Source organism: Brassica oleracea, chromosome C4 (genome assembly GCF_000695525.1).
Source record: "Brassica oleracea var. oleracea cultivar TO1000 chromosome C4, BOL, whole genome shotgun sequence".
In the NCBI taxonomy this organism is placed as follows: Eukaryota; Viridiplantae; Streptophyta; class Magnoliopsida; order Brassicales; family Brassicaceae; genus Brassica; species Brassica oleracea.
Window position 1 is genome coordinate 32,908,980 of NC_027751.1, and position 17,029 is coordinate 32,926,008.

General features: G+C 33.4%; 1 protein-coding gene across 1 annotated transcript; it reads left to right on the forward strand.

Moving 5' to 3' along the window:
- Nucleotides 1-9,296: 9,296 nt before the first annotated feature.
- On the forward strand, nt 9,297-13,465 carry LOC106340610. Its single transcript, XM_013779459.1, has 9 exons — nt 9,297-9,475; nt 9,645-9,731; nt 9,861-9,950; nt 10,049-10,135; nt 10,219-10,317; nt 10,390-12,384; nt 12,475-12,621; nt 12,707-13,089; nt 13,159-13,465. Exons 1-9 carry the CDS (start codon nt 9,428-9,430, stop codon nt 13,361-13,363), a joined length of 3,141 nt encoding a protein of 1,046 aa, XP_013634913.1. The 5' UTR covers nt 9,297-9,427; the 3' UTR covers nt 13,364-13,465.
- The last annotated feature ends 3,564 nt before the right edge of the window (nt 13,466-17,029 follow it).

Consider the following 17,029-nt stretch of genomic DNA (forward strand, 5'->3'; position numbering starts at 1 on the left):
ATGGAAGACTTTCCAGACGACTTAATTAAGTCGTCCGATAAGTCGTCCAGCTGGGAAGACTTTCCAGACGCCTTATTATAAGTCGTCTAATAAGTCGTCCAGATGGAAGACTTTCCAGACGACTTAATTAAGTCGTCCGATAAGTCGTCCAGCTGGGAAGACTTTCCAGACGCCTTATTATAAGTCGTCTAATAAGTCGTCCAGATGGAAGACTTTCCAGACGACTTAATTAAGTCGTCCGATAAGTCGTCCAGCTGGGAAGACTTTCCAGACGCCTTATTATAAGTCGTCTAATAAGTCGTCCAGATGGAAGACTTTCCAGACGACTTAATTAAGTCGTCCGATAAGTCGTCCAGCTGGGAAGACTTTCCAGACGCCTTATTATAAGTCGTCTAATAAGTCGTCCAGATGGAAGACTTTCCAGACGACTTAATTAAGTCGTCCGATAAGTCGTCCAGCTGGGAAGACTTTCCAGACGCCTTATTATAAGTCGTCTAATAAGTCGTCCAGATGGAAGACTTTCCAGACGACTTAATTAAGTCGTCCGATAAGTCGTCCAGCTGGGAAGACTTTCCAGACGCCTTATTATAAGTCGTCTAATAAGTCGTCCAGATGGAAGACTTTCCAGACGACTTAATTAAGTCGTCCGATAAGTCGTCCAGCTGGGAAGACTTTCCAGACGCCTTATTATAAGTCGTCTAATAAGTCGTCCAGATGGAAGACTTTCCAGACGACTTAATTAAGTCGTCCGATAAGTCGTCCAGCTGGGAAGACTTTCCAGACGCCTTATTATAAGTCGTCTAATAAGTCGTCCAGATGGAAGACTTTCCAGACGACTTAATTAAGTCGTCCGATAAGTCGTCCAGCTGGGAAGACTTTCCAGACGCCTTATTATAAGTCGTCTAATAAGTCGTCCAGATGGAAGACTTTCCAGACGACTTAATTAAGTCGTCCGATAAGTCGTCCAGCTGGGAAGACTTTCCAGACGCCTTATTATAAGTCGTCTAATAAGTCGTCCAGATGGAAGACTTTCCAGACGACTTAATTAAGTCGTCCGATAAGTCGTCCAGCTGGGAAGACTTTCCAGACGCCTTATTATAAGTCGTCTAATAAGTCGTCCAGATGGAAGACTTTCCAGACGACTTAATTAAGTCGTCCGATAAGTCGTCCAGCTGGGAAGACTTTCCAGACGCCTTATTATAAGTCGTCTAATAAGTCGTCCAGATGGAAGACTTTCCAGACGACTTAATTAAGTCGTCCGATAAGTCGTCCAGCTGGGAAGACTTTCCAGACGCCTTATTATAAGTCGTCTAATAAGTCGTCCAGATGGAAGACTTTCCAGACGACTTAATTAAGTCGTCCGATAAGTCGTCCAGCTGGGAAGACTTTCCAGACGCCTTATTATAAGTCGTCTAATAAGTCGTCCAGATGGAAGACTTTCCAGACGACTTATAATAAGTCGTCTGCGCAGTCTTTTGGATTGAAGTAAATACCTGACTCAAGATAGCAGCTTTCATTGATCTGCGGCCTCTGCTGCCCTCGTAAGCCAGTATCGGTGGAGACGGACTGTCTGCTCTGGGACCACCAATACTAGCACCCAATTCCGGCATAGCTGTGTACGTCTAGACCTGAAGAACTTGTATAAACCCATCCACGGTGTAACAGCCAGCAATTTCTTTGTTCCACAAAGAGTCCATCAGCACCTTAAACGCGACTCTCCCCCATGGATAATTCTCAAACCGTTCTAAATCCATCACTAGCCTTGCCAGAGTAGATCGTGTAGCGGTTGAAAACTTTCTCCCTTCAATGAATCCAGTGAAGATGGAGAGGTACGCGAGCCGCTTGCGATCTTCCCTGGACCAATCCCCGCATCTCTTCAGTGCTGCTATTATCTGATCAGTAGTTGGCCCAGCTTCCAGATGAACTCCCAGCATCCCCCAGAAAGAAACCATCTCTGGGGTAACGTCACATTTTGGTGTCTCAAGGTCCTCGATGTACTCGCAGTTTAGACCAGTGAGGTTTTCAAACTCTAACAGTGAAAACCTCAAAGGTTCTGGACCAACGAGAGACCACATCTCATACTTCTTCTTAATGTCCAGCTTGAAACTGAGCATGTAGTGAACCAGCCTTGAAGCCCAACCAAATCCCTGCTCCTTGAACTTGATGAAAACTCCCAAACTCGACTCCTTGAGCTCTTCAAATTCGTCATCAGTAAGAGCTTTCCTAAGAGCAGTATGCAACTTGCTGTTATCCGTATGATACGAAATGCTATTGTGGGCTTCTGGTTCTTCCCCTGATGTGTATAACCTACGGGGGAGTTCTGGAATATCCATCCTTTTTGTCTGCAAAATAATCAAAGACAACAATATAAGTCCAGACGACTTAGTAGACGACTTAAATTACTTACAAGTCTTCCAGTCGCAGAAGGAGTTGGAGTACTCGTCATTGCGGTTATAGATCTGAAAAAATAAACGTGAAACGGTGAGAATGAGTAAATTGATAGAGACAACGTTTTATGTTCATCTTTTCCTCGAGATTGATGACTTAGCGGCGTTAGGGTTTACAGAGAAACGGCGCTAAGGTTTACAGAGAAGAAGCGGCGGCGCTAGGGTTTAGAAGAAGCGGCGGCGCTAGTGTTTAGAACGTTGGTGACCACGGTGGCGAGGGCGACGGTTTGTTCGGAAATAGTGGAATCGGCGGCGCTAGGGTTTAGAGGAATCGGCGCGGCTAGGGTTAGAAGAAGCTGCGGCGACAACGGTGAGAATGAAGTGAGATAGATAGCCGATGTTGAGAACGATGGTTTGTTCGGAAATCGTGGGAATTCGAAATCGCCTTTGAGAGGGAGAACTGTTAGGGTTTCTGAATTTCGCGAAAAATGAAACAAAAAAAATAAAAATCACCTTATATATTGGGTAAATAATCCGGTTAGCTTTAAAATTACATTGGTAAACTTTAAGGTTTGGTCCGGTTTAGACGACTTATTCTGGCTGATAATGTACAACAGACGACTTAATATTTAGTCGTCTGTTTTCAGACGACAAAATATTAAGTCGTCCTAGACCCTAAAATGAACCCCTAAACTAAAATGACTAGATTAACTAACTAACCACGTTATAAAATCAAATTATACTTAAATAGTGTTTACTATACACAGAAATGAACACGCATAAGTAATTTTAAAAATTTTCAAAAACGGTTTTAATGCTTTCCAACATCTAACCCTAAGAACACATACAATACTACAACATATGTTGATGAAACATAAACTTAAGAATATCATGACTCACTACTTTCACTCATCTATGCTGAAAACAATTGAAATTTGTTATATCTTAATTTATACCTCCTAAGACATATGTTAATTACATAATTCCCATTTTTCACTTATCAAAATATTTTTTACAAAATTTTTAAATTATGTTTAAGACTAACTGTCCAGACGACTTTAAGTTAAGTCGTCTGGACGACTTATTTTCAAGTCGTCTAAACAGACGACTTGCGAGGGGTAGAAACGTAAAAAGAATTCCGTTTTTTTGTTTGGTCACAAGGGGATAGTTGTAATTTCAATAGACTTTTAGGTTACTTTTGCCTTTGACCCAAGTTGGGGTATTGTTTTGGGTTTGACTCCAAGTTTTGAGTCACACTTGGCAATTCTCCCAATATATATTTAGGAAATCAATATAATATTTTTTGTAACTTAGAAATGAATATGAATATAATTTGATCAATGATTTTTTTTTTTTTTTGGTTAAAATTACCAATGATAAAAGTAGTAAAGAGATTATTATCCATTTTTGTCGGCAGAAAATCATATTCATATTTTCACATCTTCAGGATGTTAATATTTTCATAAATAATGTATATTATGAATTAAATTTATACTTTATGAATATACTAATACATAATGGCTTGAAGAATAAAAAGAAGGTGTTTTCCAATTTCCAGACACATATGTCGGCATAAAATAAGAATTTGAGTTATCACATTGGCTTTTAAGAAGTATGAGCCTGAGCTGTTTTTCTTTTATAGCTAATCTGAGTTGTGTTTCTTTTTTTCTTTGCACTATGTGAGATGTTTTGAAGCTCTGTAAAGAAAACGTTCTTCTCCATGAAGCTAAGACCATGTGAGATCCGACCAGAGGGAAGGCCCATAATGTTAATGGATAAAGACTACTACTAAATGTAATTATTGGATGGGACTGTTGAGCTAATAATTATTGTTTAACCAACCAACCAATCAATCATACATTTATATGCACATTCTATTTTTTTTTCTAATTAACAAGAGCTTTATATTCTTCATTCATACCAACCAAATTTTTTAAGACATGTATTTGACATTATCTGCTTAAATATGTCTTACATGTTTCAGAAAACTCGGATGTTTTCGGTAAAAACACTTTAGTCTTTAGGTGTACTTTTATTTATCTTCTTTGGGGATGGAATATTTGGTAGACTAGTTTATTGGTCGCGGCGATGTGATGAGGTGTGTCTCAGAGTAAATATTAACTGTAAATAAAATATTGAACTTTCTGCGCTCTTTGATTTTTCTATGCTTACATTTTATAGGTATCGAGTAGCCTTAGATACTTGGGTATTCTGGTCGGTCTGGATCTTTAGCTAGAGTGATTTTGGACCTATTTAAGATTTGGAAGTATTTCGATTTGATTTGCGTTCAGGTTCTATCGATTTTAGAACGGTTCAATTCTCAATTTTAAAGTTATTTAATATTTTTTTTTTTTGTATACGGTTTGGTTCAATTATTTACTAATGATATACTAAAAATATATAAAAAGAGATAAAAATATATTTAAAATTTGAGAAAAAACTAAAAAGTCAACATGAAATACCAAACAAATACAAAAACTTGAGAAAAGGTAAAAAAAAAAACACAATACATGAAATACCAAATATATACTTATAGTATCTGAACCGAACCAATATTCAAAAATATAACTTATACATTTAGTATTTTCTAAGTCATTCATATATTTGACTAGGTGTTTTCCGGCACCATGTACAGTAATATATTTTTAAAATTTAAACTATATTTAAAAATAAAATTTATTATTATTTTAGATTTTATTATCAATATTTTAGTATAAATCTTGATTAATTGAGCATAAAATTAAGATAAAATAAATAATTTGTTTATTTAAAATTATATTTAAGAATAGATCTGTATTTTTTTTTTGTCAACAACTTAAGAATAGATCTGTATATATTTAAAATTATAGTGTTAGATAAAAAATTTCTATTTCTTTTCGATAAAATTTATTAAATCAACTAGTATAAAATTAATAAAAACTGATATAAAAGTTGTATAATTATCAAATAGTACAACTAAAAAATATTTCTAAAATTTGTAGATACATAAAAGAAGCTAACAATATTATGATTAAAATTATATTTTTTTTCAAAATTGTAAACAAATTTGAAAATATTTTTAAGTAATAAATTGTATAATTATAAAAAATAGAAATAAATAATATTTTGAAAATTTTAAAATATTATATTTTTACTATTACATTAGTTAATGTCATATTTACTACCATTTACTACCATATTCTAAATTTTTTACCAAAAATATAAATAAGCATTAAATATAATTATCCATGTCATATTTAACCATAAACCATATCATCATTTCTAGCATGTCGTGTCACATTTATATAGTGAAAGTGATTGTAGAGAGTACATGTGTCAAAATTATTTTGCAAATAATATATAGGAGATTGGGTATCCAATAGTATCTACAATCGACTCAATACCCACTGACAAAAATGTGCAAAGGTCATTGAGATAAAATAGCCACACTCAAACCTGGTCTGATTTTAACCTGGTCTGATTTTCCAATTAGTTTTAGTTCAAGTTTTGCCAAGTTATAAGGTTGCTAAACCTATTTCTAGGGATAATATAGTGGAAACTCTATAAAATAATATTCGATAATTACACGAAAAATTAATAAATTTCTGATTTTGAATTGGGCCAGTGTAAAATATAACACAATTTGATAAGATAGTAATCTTTTGAAAAACATTATGTAAATATACATTAATAATTAATTCATACAAATTTTATATAATTATAAAAAATATATTGAATAGTTTTTTTATTCATAATGAAGTCTATATTTATTTTTTCTAAACACTTCAAAATATTTTAATATTATTTTGTAATTTTACACCTAAAATGCATGTACTACGGTAAATATTTTCTATACACCAAATAATTAAATAAAAACATCGTAAAATTTGTTTCTATAAAATTTAATCAATATGTTTACCGTAAAATCAATATTCTTCTTGATTTTACATAAAAATACATCAAACACAAAAATCTAAAAAATTGTAAATTAATAACTTTATAAATTATAGTTTCAACATATCAATACATAGAGTTTTTATTGTATTTTTGATATTATCAAATATTCCAGCTTGGATGATATAAATTGATAATAGTTTAAATTTGTATGCATTTTGTTTGTAACATTTCCTTACTTTGATTTAACAAAGTATCACAATGGCCATCTTATGTAAATGTGATTTGTTGATTGAGGTTTCCACGTATTTTTGAATCAAACTGATTTACCAATCATTTTTGTAGTAGGGGATGAAAGCTTAACGGAACAAAACAGAAGAACGCTGAAATAGAGCACAAACATCTCAGATAAAATGGATCTAAACCTAATGGGAGAAACCCAAGAGACAAAAATCCAACTCATCATTATGACGTAAATCCCAAACGTGTGATATCTCGTTCACGTGACACCAAACCGACTAACTGGAGACTATGCAAGAGCAATTTATGACAGAGTCGCTCTCAAAGGTTGTTACGCATACGAAGGAGCAAATGAACCGGTTTCTACACCTATATAATAACCATTGTACACCATCTTCAATATCAACCTAATTACAAATATAACGATTAAACAAACATATTCGTCCCCATTGTGAAAGATCGAAACTCAAATCCACATAAAGTTTAAGGTACGATCCAAAACCAACACATAACGGTTTACAGTTGGTTTACTATTCCTTAATCTAAACTTAAGCAGCTAACCTAATTAAACCTAAAACGACCTGATTAGAAATTCTAACCGACTTAAGTCGACCTATAAACACGAACTAACAACTTATTTAACCCGAACCGAAACCTGACTTATTTAACCCAAAAATCTAAATCTCTAAAGCCCCAAATATCTGAGCTCTCTTTCTCACACACACACATTTTTCTAATCATTCATACTTCGGATGCCCGAAACTTGTTGGAGTCAACCTAGCCATGTACAAGTCGAAAACTTGGGTACAGCTAACACTGATTTCAAGATTATTTCCAAGCTACCTCTATATATATATTTATCTCCAAAGCCACCTCTATATTCAATTTTATATTTTGTTTTAAAATAGAGAAACTATATTATATACGTGAATTTACTCCAATCTACACATTTATAATAGAGCTTCTCTATTTTTAAGAGAAAATGTAGAAAAATGTTATTTACATCTTTAAATATAGAGGTAAAAGTAGTATTCTTTTATATTTTCTCTAAATTAGAAACATACACCGGAGCAGAATCATCTCTATAACAAAGTTATGTATTTTAGTACAAAATATAAAAATGTACATTAGAGATGCTTGAAACAGTTGTGTTTTTGTTTTACAAATACTAAAATGAAAACCATTCCACAGGCTCAATACTGGGCTCGACTAGATGACCCAAACCAGAAAATAAAATTACGCGTTAGACCAACAAACCAAATCCTTATCGGTTGAGATATCCAGATTAACCAGTAGACCAAAAACCCTAGCTTTGAAAAGTGATACACTGCATATCACCACAGCGTCAACAAACCTAAGACTACTTACAATGGACCTGTTGATTTCGTCACTTTTGTAAGATAACAGGTTTTTCCGAGACTGTTGTTTGTCATATGCCACATGGACTTAAGTTATCAAAGGTTTGCCTCTTTCTTTTATCCCGTTCTCACTAGCTTCATCATTTGCAACTTTGATTTGTATTTATTTAGTTTCTCTAAAACTTTAAACTTTGTACATCCTTTATAGATGGGATTCCAATGCAGACTATATCCAGTGTCTTTGAAAGAGCAATGAACAGCTCCTTTTAGACGGTTAATACTGCTAATATTTTTGTACAAAATTGTTTTATCACTGGTGTAATCTAATTAATATGTGCTTTATTAATAGAAATTTGCATCTTACGAAACACAAAAAATGGATGCACGAAATTGCTAATTAAATCAAAGTGACAATAAGTGAATTAAGCTCAGAGTCAGTGCCAGCTCTAGGTAGAAGCTGGAGAAGCATGTTTAGGCCATTTCTCTTTAAAAGCTTTAGCAACTCAGTGCTTAATGTTAAAAGTTGACTGCTAGAGATGTAAAGTTCAAGCTTCTTTCTAGTCATTAACTTTTTGTTTTGGAGGAAATTCTAAATTTACCACAAACTTGATACCAGTTTCCGAATTTACTTTTAAATGATGATCATTTCACAAATACTCTAAATTTGTGATGAATAAAACTAAACCAATTTTTTTAAATCATTTATAAATATAACCCAACTACACCCGTTAAGTACTAAACCTTAACCAATAATCACTAAGGGTATGAATGGTGACCAGGGAACGACGAGGAATAATGCATTCCCTAACGTTCCTAAAAAAAATTACCATTCACAAGGAATAATAATTTCATCTCATTCCCTTTCATTCCTTTTTTTGTAGAGAATTAAAGAACAAAATTATTCCTTGTCAAATTTGATAAGGAATAACCATTCTTTTTCATTCCTGGTATTTTATTCTCGTACATTCCTTTTTTATTCGTTCCTCTTGTTTCCCGGATGGTCACCAGTCGGACCCTAAATCCTAAACACAAATGTTAAAATATTTTTGATTAACAGTATTTTTTTTAAATGGTAAGTGGTAACCAATTTATAGTGAGCTAAAGTTTGTTAGTCCATAACTATAAGTCTGTTAGTCCATAACTACTATCTTCAAACAATTTCTCTTTTTTCTTTGTGCGTTTAATTATTAAACTGTTAGTCCATAACTATAATTTGTTTATATCCCTCTGAGTGTGAAATGTGGAAAGAGAAGGAGAAGTGAGCTAAAGTTTGACGTTATTTGCATGGGAGCTTCAAACACTCCTAAAATGTCGATATTCCTTTGAAACTGTCCTCTCTGTCTTTTATTTTAAACCAATCTCCTACTTTCTAGGATCATTATTCACATTCAACCTAATCTTCATCAAGTGATCTAATTTCCTTAGTGGAATTCGAGAAGAAAAAAATAACTGAATGAGCATACTAGCGGATCAAGTAGGAGAAGGAATCGAAGAGGGATGCATCCATGAAGACAGATCAGCTGATGCTTCTTGACCTATTATCCTTCTCCTCGGCTTTTCTCAGATGGAATGGCAGATCCTTCTAGCTATGTCAATCACGACCGTGACGTCGACCAAGTTTGTTCTCCACATCTTTCAAAATCTTCTTCTGAATGATTTCTTGATCCTCTACAATAAGATAGATATGAATCTAATGTTGGGGTTTCAGATTTCTATGGCAAGAAAGAGAGTTATAAGAGTTATGATATACATCATATGACCATTAATTTTTTTTTCTTACTTGTAGGCACTCATTGCTTTGAAAAAAGGTTGTCAATTACTTAAGTATAGTCGGAAAGGGAGGCCTAAGTTTCGCTCTTTCAGGCTTTCACGGGTATTTATACTTTCTTTCATGTATAAGTGTATCTTACACTCTTCTTCAATCTGCAAAATTTTATTTGTTATCACGCTTCAAAAACTATGCGATATATGCTCAATGTGTTTTTTTCTTGGGGGATGATAGGATGAAACAACATTGCTTTGGCTCTCACACGGAGAAGAAAAAAGTTTGAAGTTATCTACAGTTTCACGACTTCTCCCTGGACAAAGAACTGTGAGTGTTTCGTTTACAAGATATATAAATGCTAACTGTTTTTTTTATTTTTTCATGGAACTTACAAGCTTTTGTTTGTTTGCTATACATATATATAGGCTGTTTTTCGAAGATATTTACGTCCAGAAAAAGATTACTTGTCATTCTCTCTTATATATCACAACGGAGATAGATCTCTTGATCTGGTTAGTAAAAAAATAATAACTTTTCTAATACCTATAGTCTTAGAAAATTAGTATCACAACTTCATCTAATTTACACTCCACAGATCTGCAAGGACAAAGCAGAGACAGAAGTTTGGTTTACAGGACTTAAGTCTTTAATTAGAAAAAACCATAACAAGCAAGCTAGAAGTGAGGTCCCTGAGGTGTGTGTGTATTTGTATTTATATTATATTATCATACTCAAACATATCTAACAAACACTCCATTTTGTTCAGATACATGACAGTGATATTTTCTCTACTGGTCGTCCTTCAACTGCATCATTAGAATTTATACCGAACAACAATAATCGCAGAGGAAGAACATCCCTTGATTTAGGACCCCGTAATAACTCTCCGACTCCTTTCAGAGACTCAGATGTCGCTCCGGAACGTATAAGCATGCTAAGACCAAGTACTGATGGTTTTCGGATTAGTATCTCAAGCGCACCAAGTTGTTCTAGTGGAGGGTCCGGTGGTCCTGATGACATTGAGTCTTTAGGCGATGTTTATGTCTGGGGTGAAGTTTGGAGCGACGGGATATCATCATCATACAACGGCACCATGAACTCAAAAACCGTGAGAACAGATGTACTGATTCCAAGACCCTTAGAATCAAACGTTGTTCTTGATGTTCATCAGATTGCTTGCGGCATAAGGCACATCTCTCTTGTGACAAGACAAGGTGAAGTGTTTACATGGGGAGAAGAAGCTGGAGGAAGGCTTGGACATGGTATTCAAGTCGATGTTAGTCGTCCAAAACTCGTTGAGTTTCTTGCTTTGACCAACATTGATTTTGTTGCTTGTGGAGAGTATCATACTTGTGCTGTATCTACCGCTGGAGACTTGTTTACTTGGGGAGATGGAATCCATAACGTTGGTCTATTAGGACATGGTAGTGATCTTAGTCACTGGATACCAAAAAGAGTATCTGGTCCTGTTGAAGGACTTCAGGTCTTGTCCGTCGCTTGTGGCACATGGCACTCTGCGCTAGCAACTGCCAATGGGAAGTTATTCACTTTTGGTGATGGAGCGTTTGGTGTTCTTGGACATGGAGACAGAGAGAGTGTTTCATATCCTAAAGAGGTGAAGATGTTGAGTAGCCTTAAAACCATGAAAGTAGCTTGCGGCGTGTGGCATACCGTGGCTATAGTCGAGGTTATCAATCAGACCAGTACGAGTGTTTCATCGAGAAAGTTGTTTACTTGGGGTGATGGTGATAAAAACAGGTTAGGACATGGGAACAAAGAGACTTACTTGATTCCAACTTGTGTCTCTTCACTAATCGACTACAACTTCCAGCAAATAGCTTGTGGTAATACATTGACAGTTGCACTCACTACCTCGGGACATGTTTTCACTATGGGAGGAACTTCACATGGTCAGCTCGGTAGCTCGAATTCAGATGGTAAATTGCCTTGTTTGGTTCAAGATCGATTGGTAGGTGAATTCGTTGAGGAAATTGCTAGTGGAGACCATCATGTTGCTGTGTTAACATCTAGAAATGAAGTCTTCACTTGGGGCAAAGGCTCTAATGGAAGACTAGGACATGGTGACACCGAAGATCGAAAAACGCCAACATTAGTTGAAGCTCTAAAAGAGAGGCATGTGAAGAGCATATCATGTGGCTCTAACTTTACATCAAGCATATGCATCCATAAGTGGGTCTCAGGAGCTGATCAATCAGTTTGCTCTGGTTGTCGTCAACCATTCGGTTTTACAAGAAAGAGACATAACTGTTACAACTGCGGTTTAGTGCACTGTCATGCTTGTAGTTCCAAGAAAGCTTTGAAGGCAGCACTAGCTCCAACTCCAGGGAAGCCACACCGTGTTTGTGATGCTTGTTACGCTAAACTTAAATCTGGCGGGGACAACTCTAATGCTGCTAATAGATATAACACAACTCCTAGCGCGGTAAGACCAGTCAGAGAAACAAGGTCGTCAAGGATTATATTGACCCCAAAAACAGAACCAGTCAAGTACTCTGAAGTTAGGTCATCAAGATCTGAGTCTTCTATTGTCAGATCCTCACAAGTCCCAGCTCTTCAACAGCTTAAAGATGTTGCATTCCCGAGCTCCCTTAGCGCTATTCAAAATGCTTTTAAACCAAATTCAACATCAAGAAGAGGAGGAAGCCCTCCACGCAGTTCTGGATTTTCTAGGAGCGTGGTTGATAATTTGAAGAAGACAAGTGGTAAAATAAACCAAGAAATGACAAAATTGCAGAGCCAGGTTTGTATATATTATTTCAAAATTCTCAAGTTTATCACAAAAGATGAATGAATCTTATAACAAACTAAAGAAAAATCTTGTCCACTTCAGGTTAGAAAACTGAAACAGAAATGTGATAGTCAAGGCATAGAGATTCAAAGATTAAGGAAAACAGCAAGAGAAGCTTCTGAATTAGCTATAAGGCATTCTTCAAAGCATAAAGCAGCGACAGAGGTCATGAAATCTGTGGCTGAACATGTAAGTTTCTTATAAAAATGCTCAAAAGAATTATCAACTTATTAGTGAGTCATTTTTAATTGACCATTCTTTCATTTTTTTTTAGTTGAGAGAGTTGAAGGAGAAACTACCCCCTGAAGTATCTAAATGTGAAGCTTTTGAATCCATGAATTCTCAAGCTGAAGCCTATCTAAACGCAAGCGAAGCAGCTGAAACATCTCAAGACACAACCCTTTCTGAAAACTCACAAGACCAAAACATAGAAGAACATCCATCATCATCTAATGGAGGTGCCATGATGTCTCAAGAACCTTCAAACACAACAAATATAAATCCTCACCCGTCGGATTCAAGGCCACCAGCAGAAGCTTCATCATCACCATCAAAATCAGGAGGCAAGGAGCTTATCGAACAATTTGAACCTGGTGTTTATGTTACTTATGTATTGCACAAAAATGGTGGAAAGATCTTTAGAAGAGTTAGATTCAGGTATTTAACTGCATAAATGTTTTCTCTCTTCTCTGTCTAGATTTTGTAAATCATTTGATTGCTTTGCAGTAAACGGAGATTTGATGAGCATCAAGCAGAAGAATGGTGGAATAGCAAAAAAGATAGGATGCTTAAGAGTTATAGTCATCAGGTTTCATCATCAGGTCCTATGGCTACCGAGTCAGTTCCTACACCAACTTCAGTTCAAGCGCCATCTTCGCCGACACAGCCAAATTCTGATGATCAAGAAGGGGGGTTAAAAATAAGTTCTTGAAAGCTGGTTATGTGTATACTAGTAATCGACTTAATAGATTGGAGAACAAGGCATCATTGGGTGTCACTACTGTAGATCTGAGTAACCCAAAGTAGATACAAAGATTTAAATGTTTCTTTGCAGTCAAGATTCACGGTTTCTCGGTTTCTCGGTTTCAAACCTTGAACTTTTTAGGTGGGAACCAAAAAAAGTTTATTTCCAGTAGATCATTAGCAACAGCAGGTACAGTCGCAACCACTGGTTCCCTGTTTTTGGCGACTTGCTGCTTTCATAGTTTAATATAACGGTGATGAACTCCTAATTCCAATGGATTTTTTTCTTTTTGTAAATATCATTAACTAGGTAATGAAAATATGATTACAAGAACTTGCAATCTCATCTGCTATAAAGCTAATCAGATGCAAAAGACCCCAAAAAATATAAAAAACCTTAAGCATCTATTTTAAATAGTAGAAATTGATCAAAAGAACAATACTTTGATCTACCATTGATATACTATGAATTTTACTGGTTTTTATCCATAGTATGTACCTTATTTATAGTCTTTATATTATGTTTTGAGTCTATTTTAGAGTCTTTTCAGGTCCATATATATTTTGGAGCACTATGGAGATCATGAAACCATTTGAAACATAAAGATGAGGAAACTCGTAGCTGTTCAAGAAAATAGAAATCAAGCCGAGTTTTGCAAAGAGTGTTGATTGACACTTTCCTTGGTGCCGCTCGACATTGACGCTACGGGTCAGCTCTATTCTAGAATCAAGTTTGGTCCAAAAGTCTCCACATATTACAAGATTGCTTCTGACCGACTTTATACCTAATATATATAGTTTTAAGTCATTGTTTAGGCTAAGAGACTTTAAGATACTTTATTAGAAATTTTATTATTTTGAAGAGAAGATAAGAAGACTCCTTCAAAGATTTGAGTGGAACTACGGTATTTCTTACTCTATATTTTTAATGCAATTCATTTAGTTTATCTCTATGTTTTGATTTAATATGTTTGAGAAGTTTACTTGTTAGATTTATAATTTTTTTACGGTTTTGATGAATTTATAAACTATAGAACTGCTAGGGTGATTTATTTGGATCTTTCACATGATTTATTTATTGTTTGTATTCTAGATTAGCTACTTGGTTACTTGAACATAGGATAATCGACAACCGTAAGAATGAGTTCAACTCCTGAAACTAATCCTGCTGAGCTAGGACGTTGATAAATAACAACAAGAGTTGGTTTAGATTACTTGGTGAACAAATTGATATGAACGATAATGTTTGTCTAAAAGAAGTATCGATCTTCACTCCTCCTAATTCGCATACGAGAATTGGAATTATAGGATTTAGACATTTGATTAGACTCGCAGCGAAAGCTGGATATTTTACTACTGAATTCAAGTTTTAGGACGGTTCTTACTACACTCTTAACATCTATAAATTATAGTTCTTATTGCATGCACGAAACTCTAAGCCTAGAGCTTTTTAATCTCTGGTTGACAAGTCATAGGACACTTGGACCATTTAATTAACTACATAATATGACTTATTTGATTATTTACATTAATCAATCAAATATATAAAATAAAAAGATAAATGAACGAACGTGCGGATTAAACTCTAAATGATATTAATTTGTAACATTCTTTTTTGGCAATACTTAAGAGTAGCATTGATATTTTAATAAAAGAAGTATTTTCACAAAAAAAAATCAGCTGAGGTATTGATTTCACGATGTCCCTTTAGTTTAAAGCATTTCAGATATAAAAAAATTGATATTCTTTGTGAAACAGATAAAGTAATAAATATTAAATAAAATTTAGTATTTCAATTTCATCAATATATATATATATATATATATATATATATATATATATATATATATATATATATATATATATATATATATATATATATATATATATATATATATATATATCTAAATTTCAATATTTAATTGTAATAATTTGTTATAATTGAAATTATTTAATATTTATTTAAGTATTTGGTTTCTTATACTTTTTAATAAATTGAAATATAGTGTAAATTCATGAATTTATATTATATTTATGTATAATTAATTAAATTAAAACTATAATTTATAAAATAAACATATTAAGTGTTTCTAAAAAATATTTATTATTTATAATAATTGAATAATAATTACGAATTTTTTATTAATTCTTTTATAAAACTTATCATAATAATAACATATATATATATATTTAAAACAAAAATATTAAATTAGTTTATTGAGATGCTGAACATGTATAAAAATGAGAAATTTCCAAAAAATACCACATTCCTTGTATCAATTTTCATGTTTACCTTAATCACTTTTATCCTCACTTTTAAAGAGGTAAAAAGACACTTAACTAATTTGTACTTTGAGTTTAGAGTTAAGGGGTGGATTAGGTTTTGGAATGTGGAGTTTATGAATAAATACTTAATTTTTTAGTTTTAAAAAAAAAGGTTCAGAATTTTTTTTTGAATTTAAAAAAGAAAATTTCGAAAAAAAATCAAAATTTTTTTTTACAAAAAGTTCGAATTTGAAAGCGTATAATTCGAAAACTATAAAAAAATATTTTTATTTATCTTATTAATTATTTATTATATATATGTAAAGCAAGAGTATAAGATTCTTTTGTCACTTAAAGAATAAAATATTTGTGAAAATGTTATTTTATTGAAAGTAAGCATGAATAATTGTACTAACAAGTAACAATGTGGTAAACATGAAAATTTCTCATAAATTTTTTAATTATGGCACACAGTTTTGGTAATATACGTAAGATCAAAAAATTTAACTATGTTTTTGTTTTAGTAAGATGATGAACTCGTATGCTAAGTTTTCAAAATATCTTAGGTTAATGTGAGAATAAATTGCATATTCAACATTAAATTTTGATTGCAAAACCGTTAATCTACCAAAGTATTAAGATACTCTTACTATATATACATTATATATTAATATCACATAATTTATATCCAAAATTCCTTATATATTAATTGAGAAACATAACAACATTTTGATATATTCACTAGTCATAAATAAGATAAGATGATTCTTATAACCCTTTAGAAAATAGGTTCGTCCATCTAAATATATATTATATTTTTATTAAACTAACAATCAAATTTATTTGTAGTGTATCAAAAATATTCTTCATTTTTTCCTTAAATAAAGTGTACACACTACAAGAAAACACATGCTTAACGAGGAAAGTTAACGAGGAAAAACAATCCTTGTAAATTTACGTCGATTTTACGTGAAACTTACGTGGAAAAATAATGTCATCGTTATTTCCTCGTAAAGTAACGACAAAAGCGTTTCGTCGTAAAGTCGATTTAATTTGAAGTGTCTTTTACGAGAAAATACTATTTCCTCGTAAATATGACGTAAACTTCGCGTGTTATTTACGAGAAAATAATTTACGTGTATTTAGCGAGGAAATTTTGAATCCACCAACTTTGTAGGTGTTACACGTTTTTTTGCCACCTAATTAATTTTCGTCGTAAGTTCATAGGAAAATTACAACTACCAAATTCGAAATTTCCTATAAATATAGATGTTTGAACATTATTTTAAACACACCAACAACAAAAAACGTGAAAGAAAAAAAAATGACTGGCTCCAGGACTATTTACGAGTTGCGGAAGTGGATGTAT

What these genes read in the sequence shown, in the direction of transcription:
- LOC106340610 (XM_013779459.1), top strand. Translation starts at nt 9,428, where the DNA reads ATGGCAGATCCTTCTAGCTATGTCAATCACGACCGTGACGTCGACCAA. An exon ending in TGACAAAATTGCAGAGCCAG is followed by an intron (nt 12,385 to 12,474) that starts GTTTGTATATAT and finishes TGTCCACTTCAG; the next exon opens with GTTAGAAAACTGAAACAGAA. An exon ending in TGAAATCTGTGGCTGAACAT is followed by an intron (nt 12,622 to 12,706) that starts GTAAGTTTCTTA and finishes ATTTTTTTTTAG; the next exon opens with TTGAGAGAGTTGAAGGAGAA.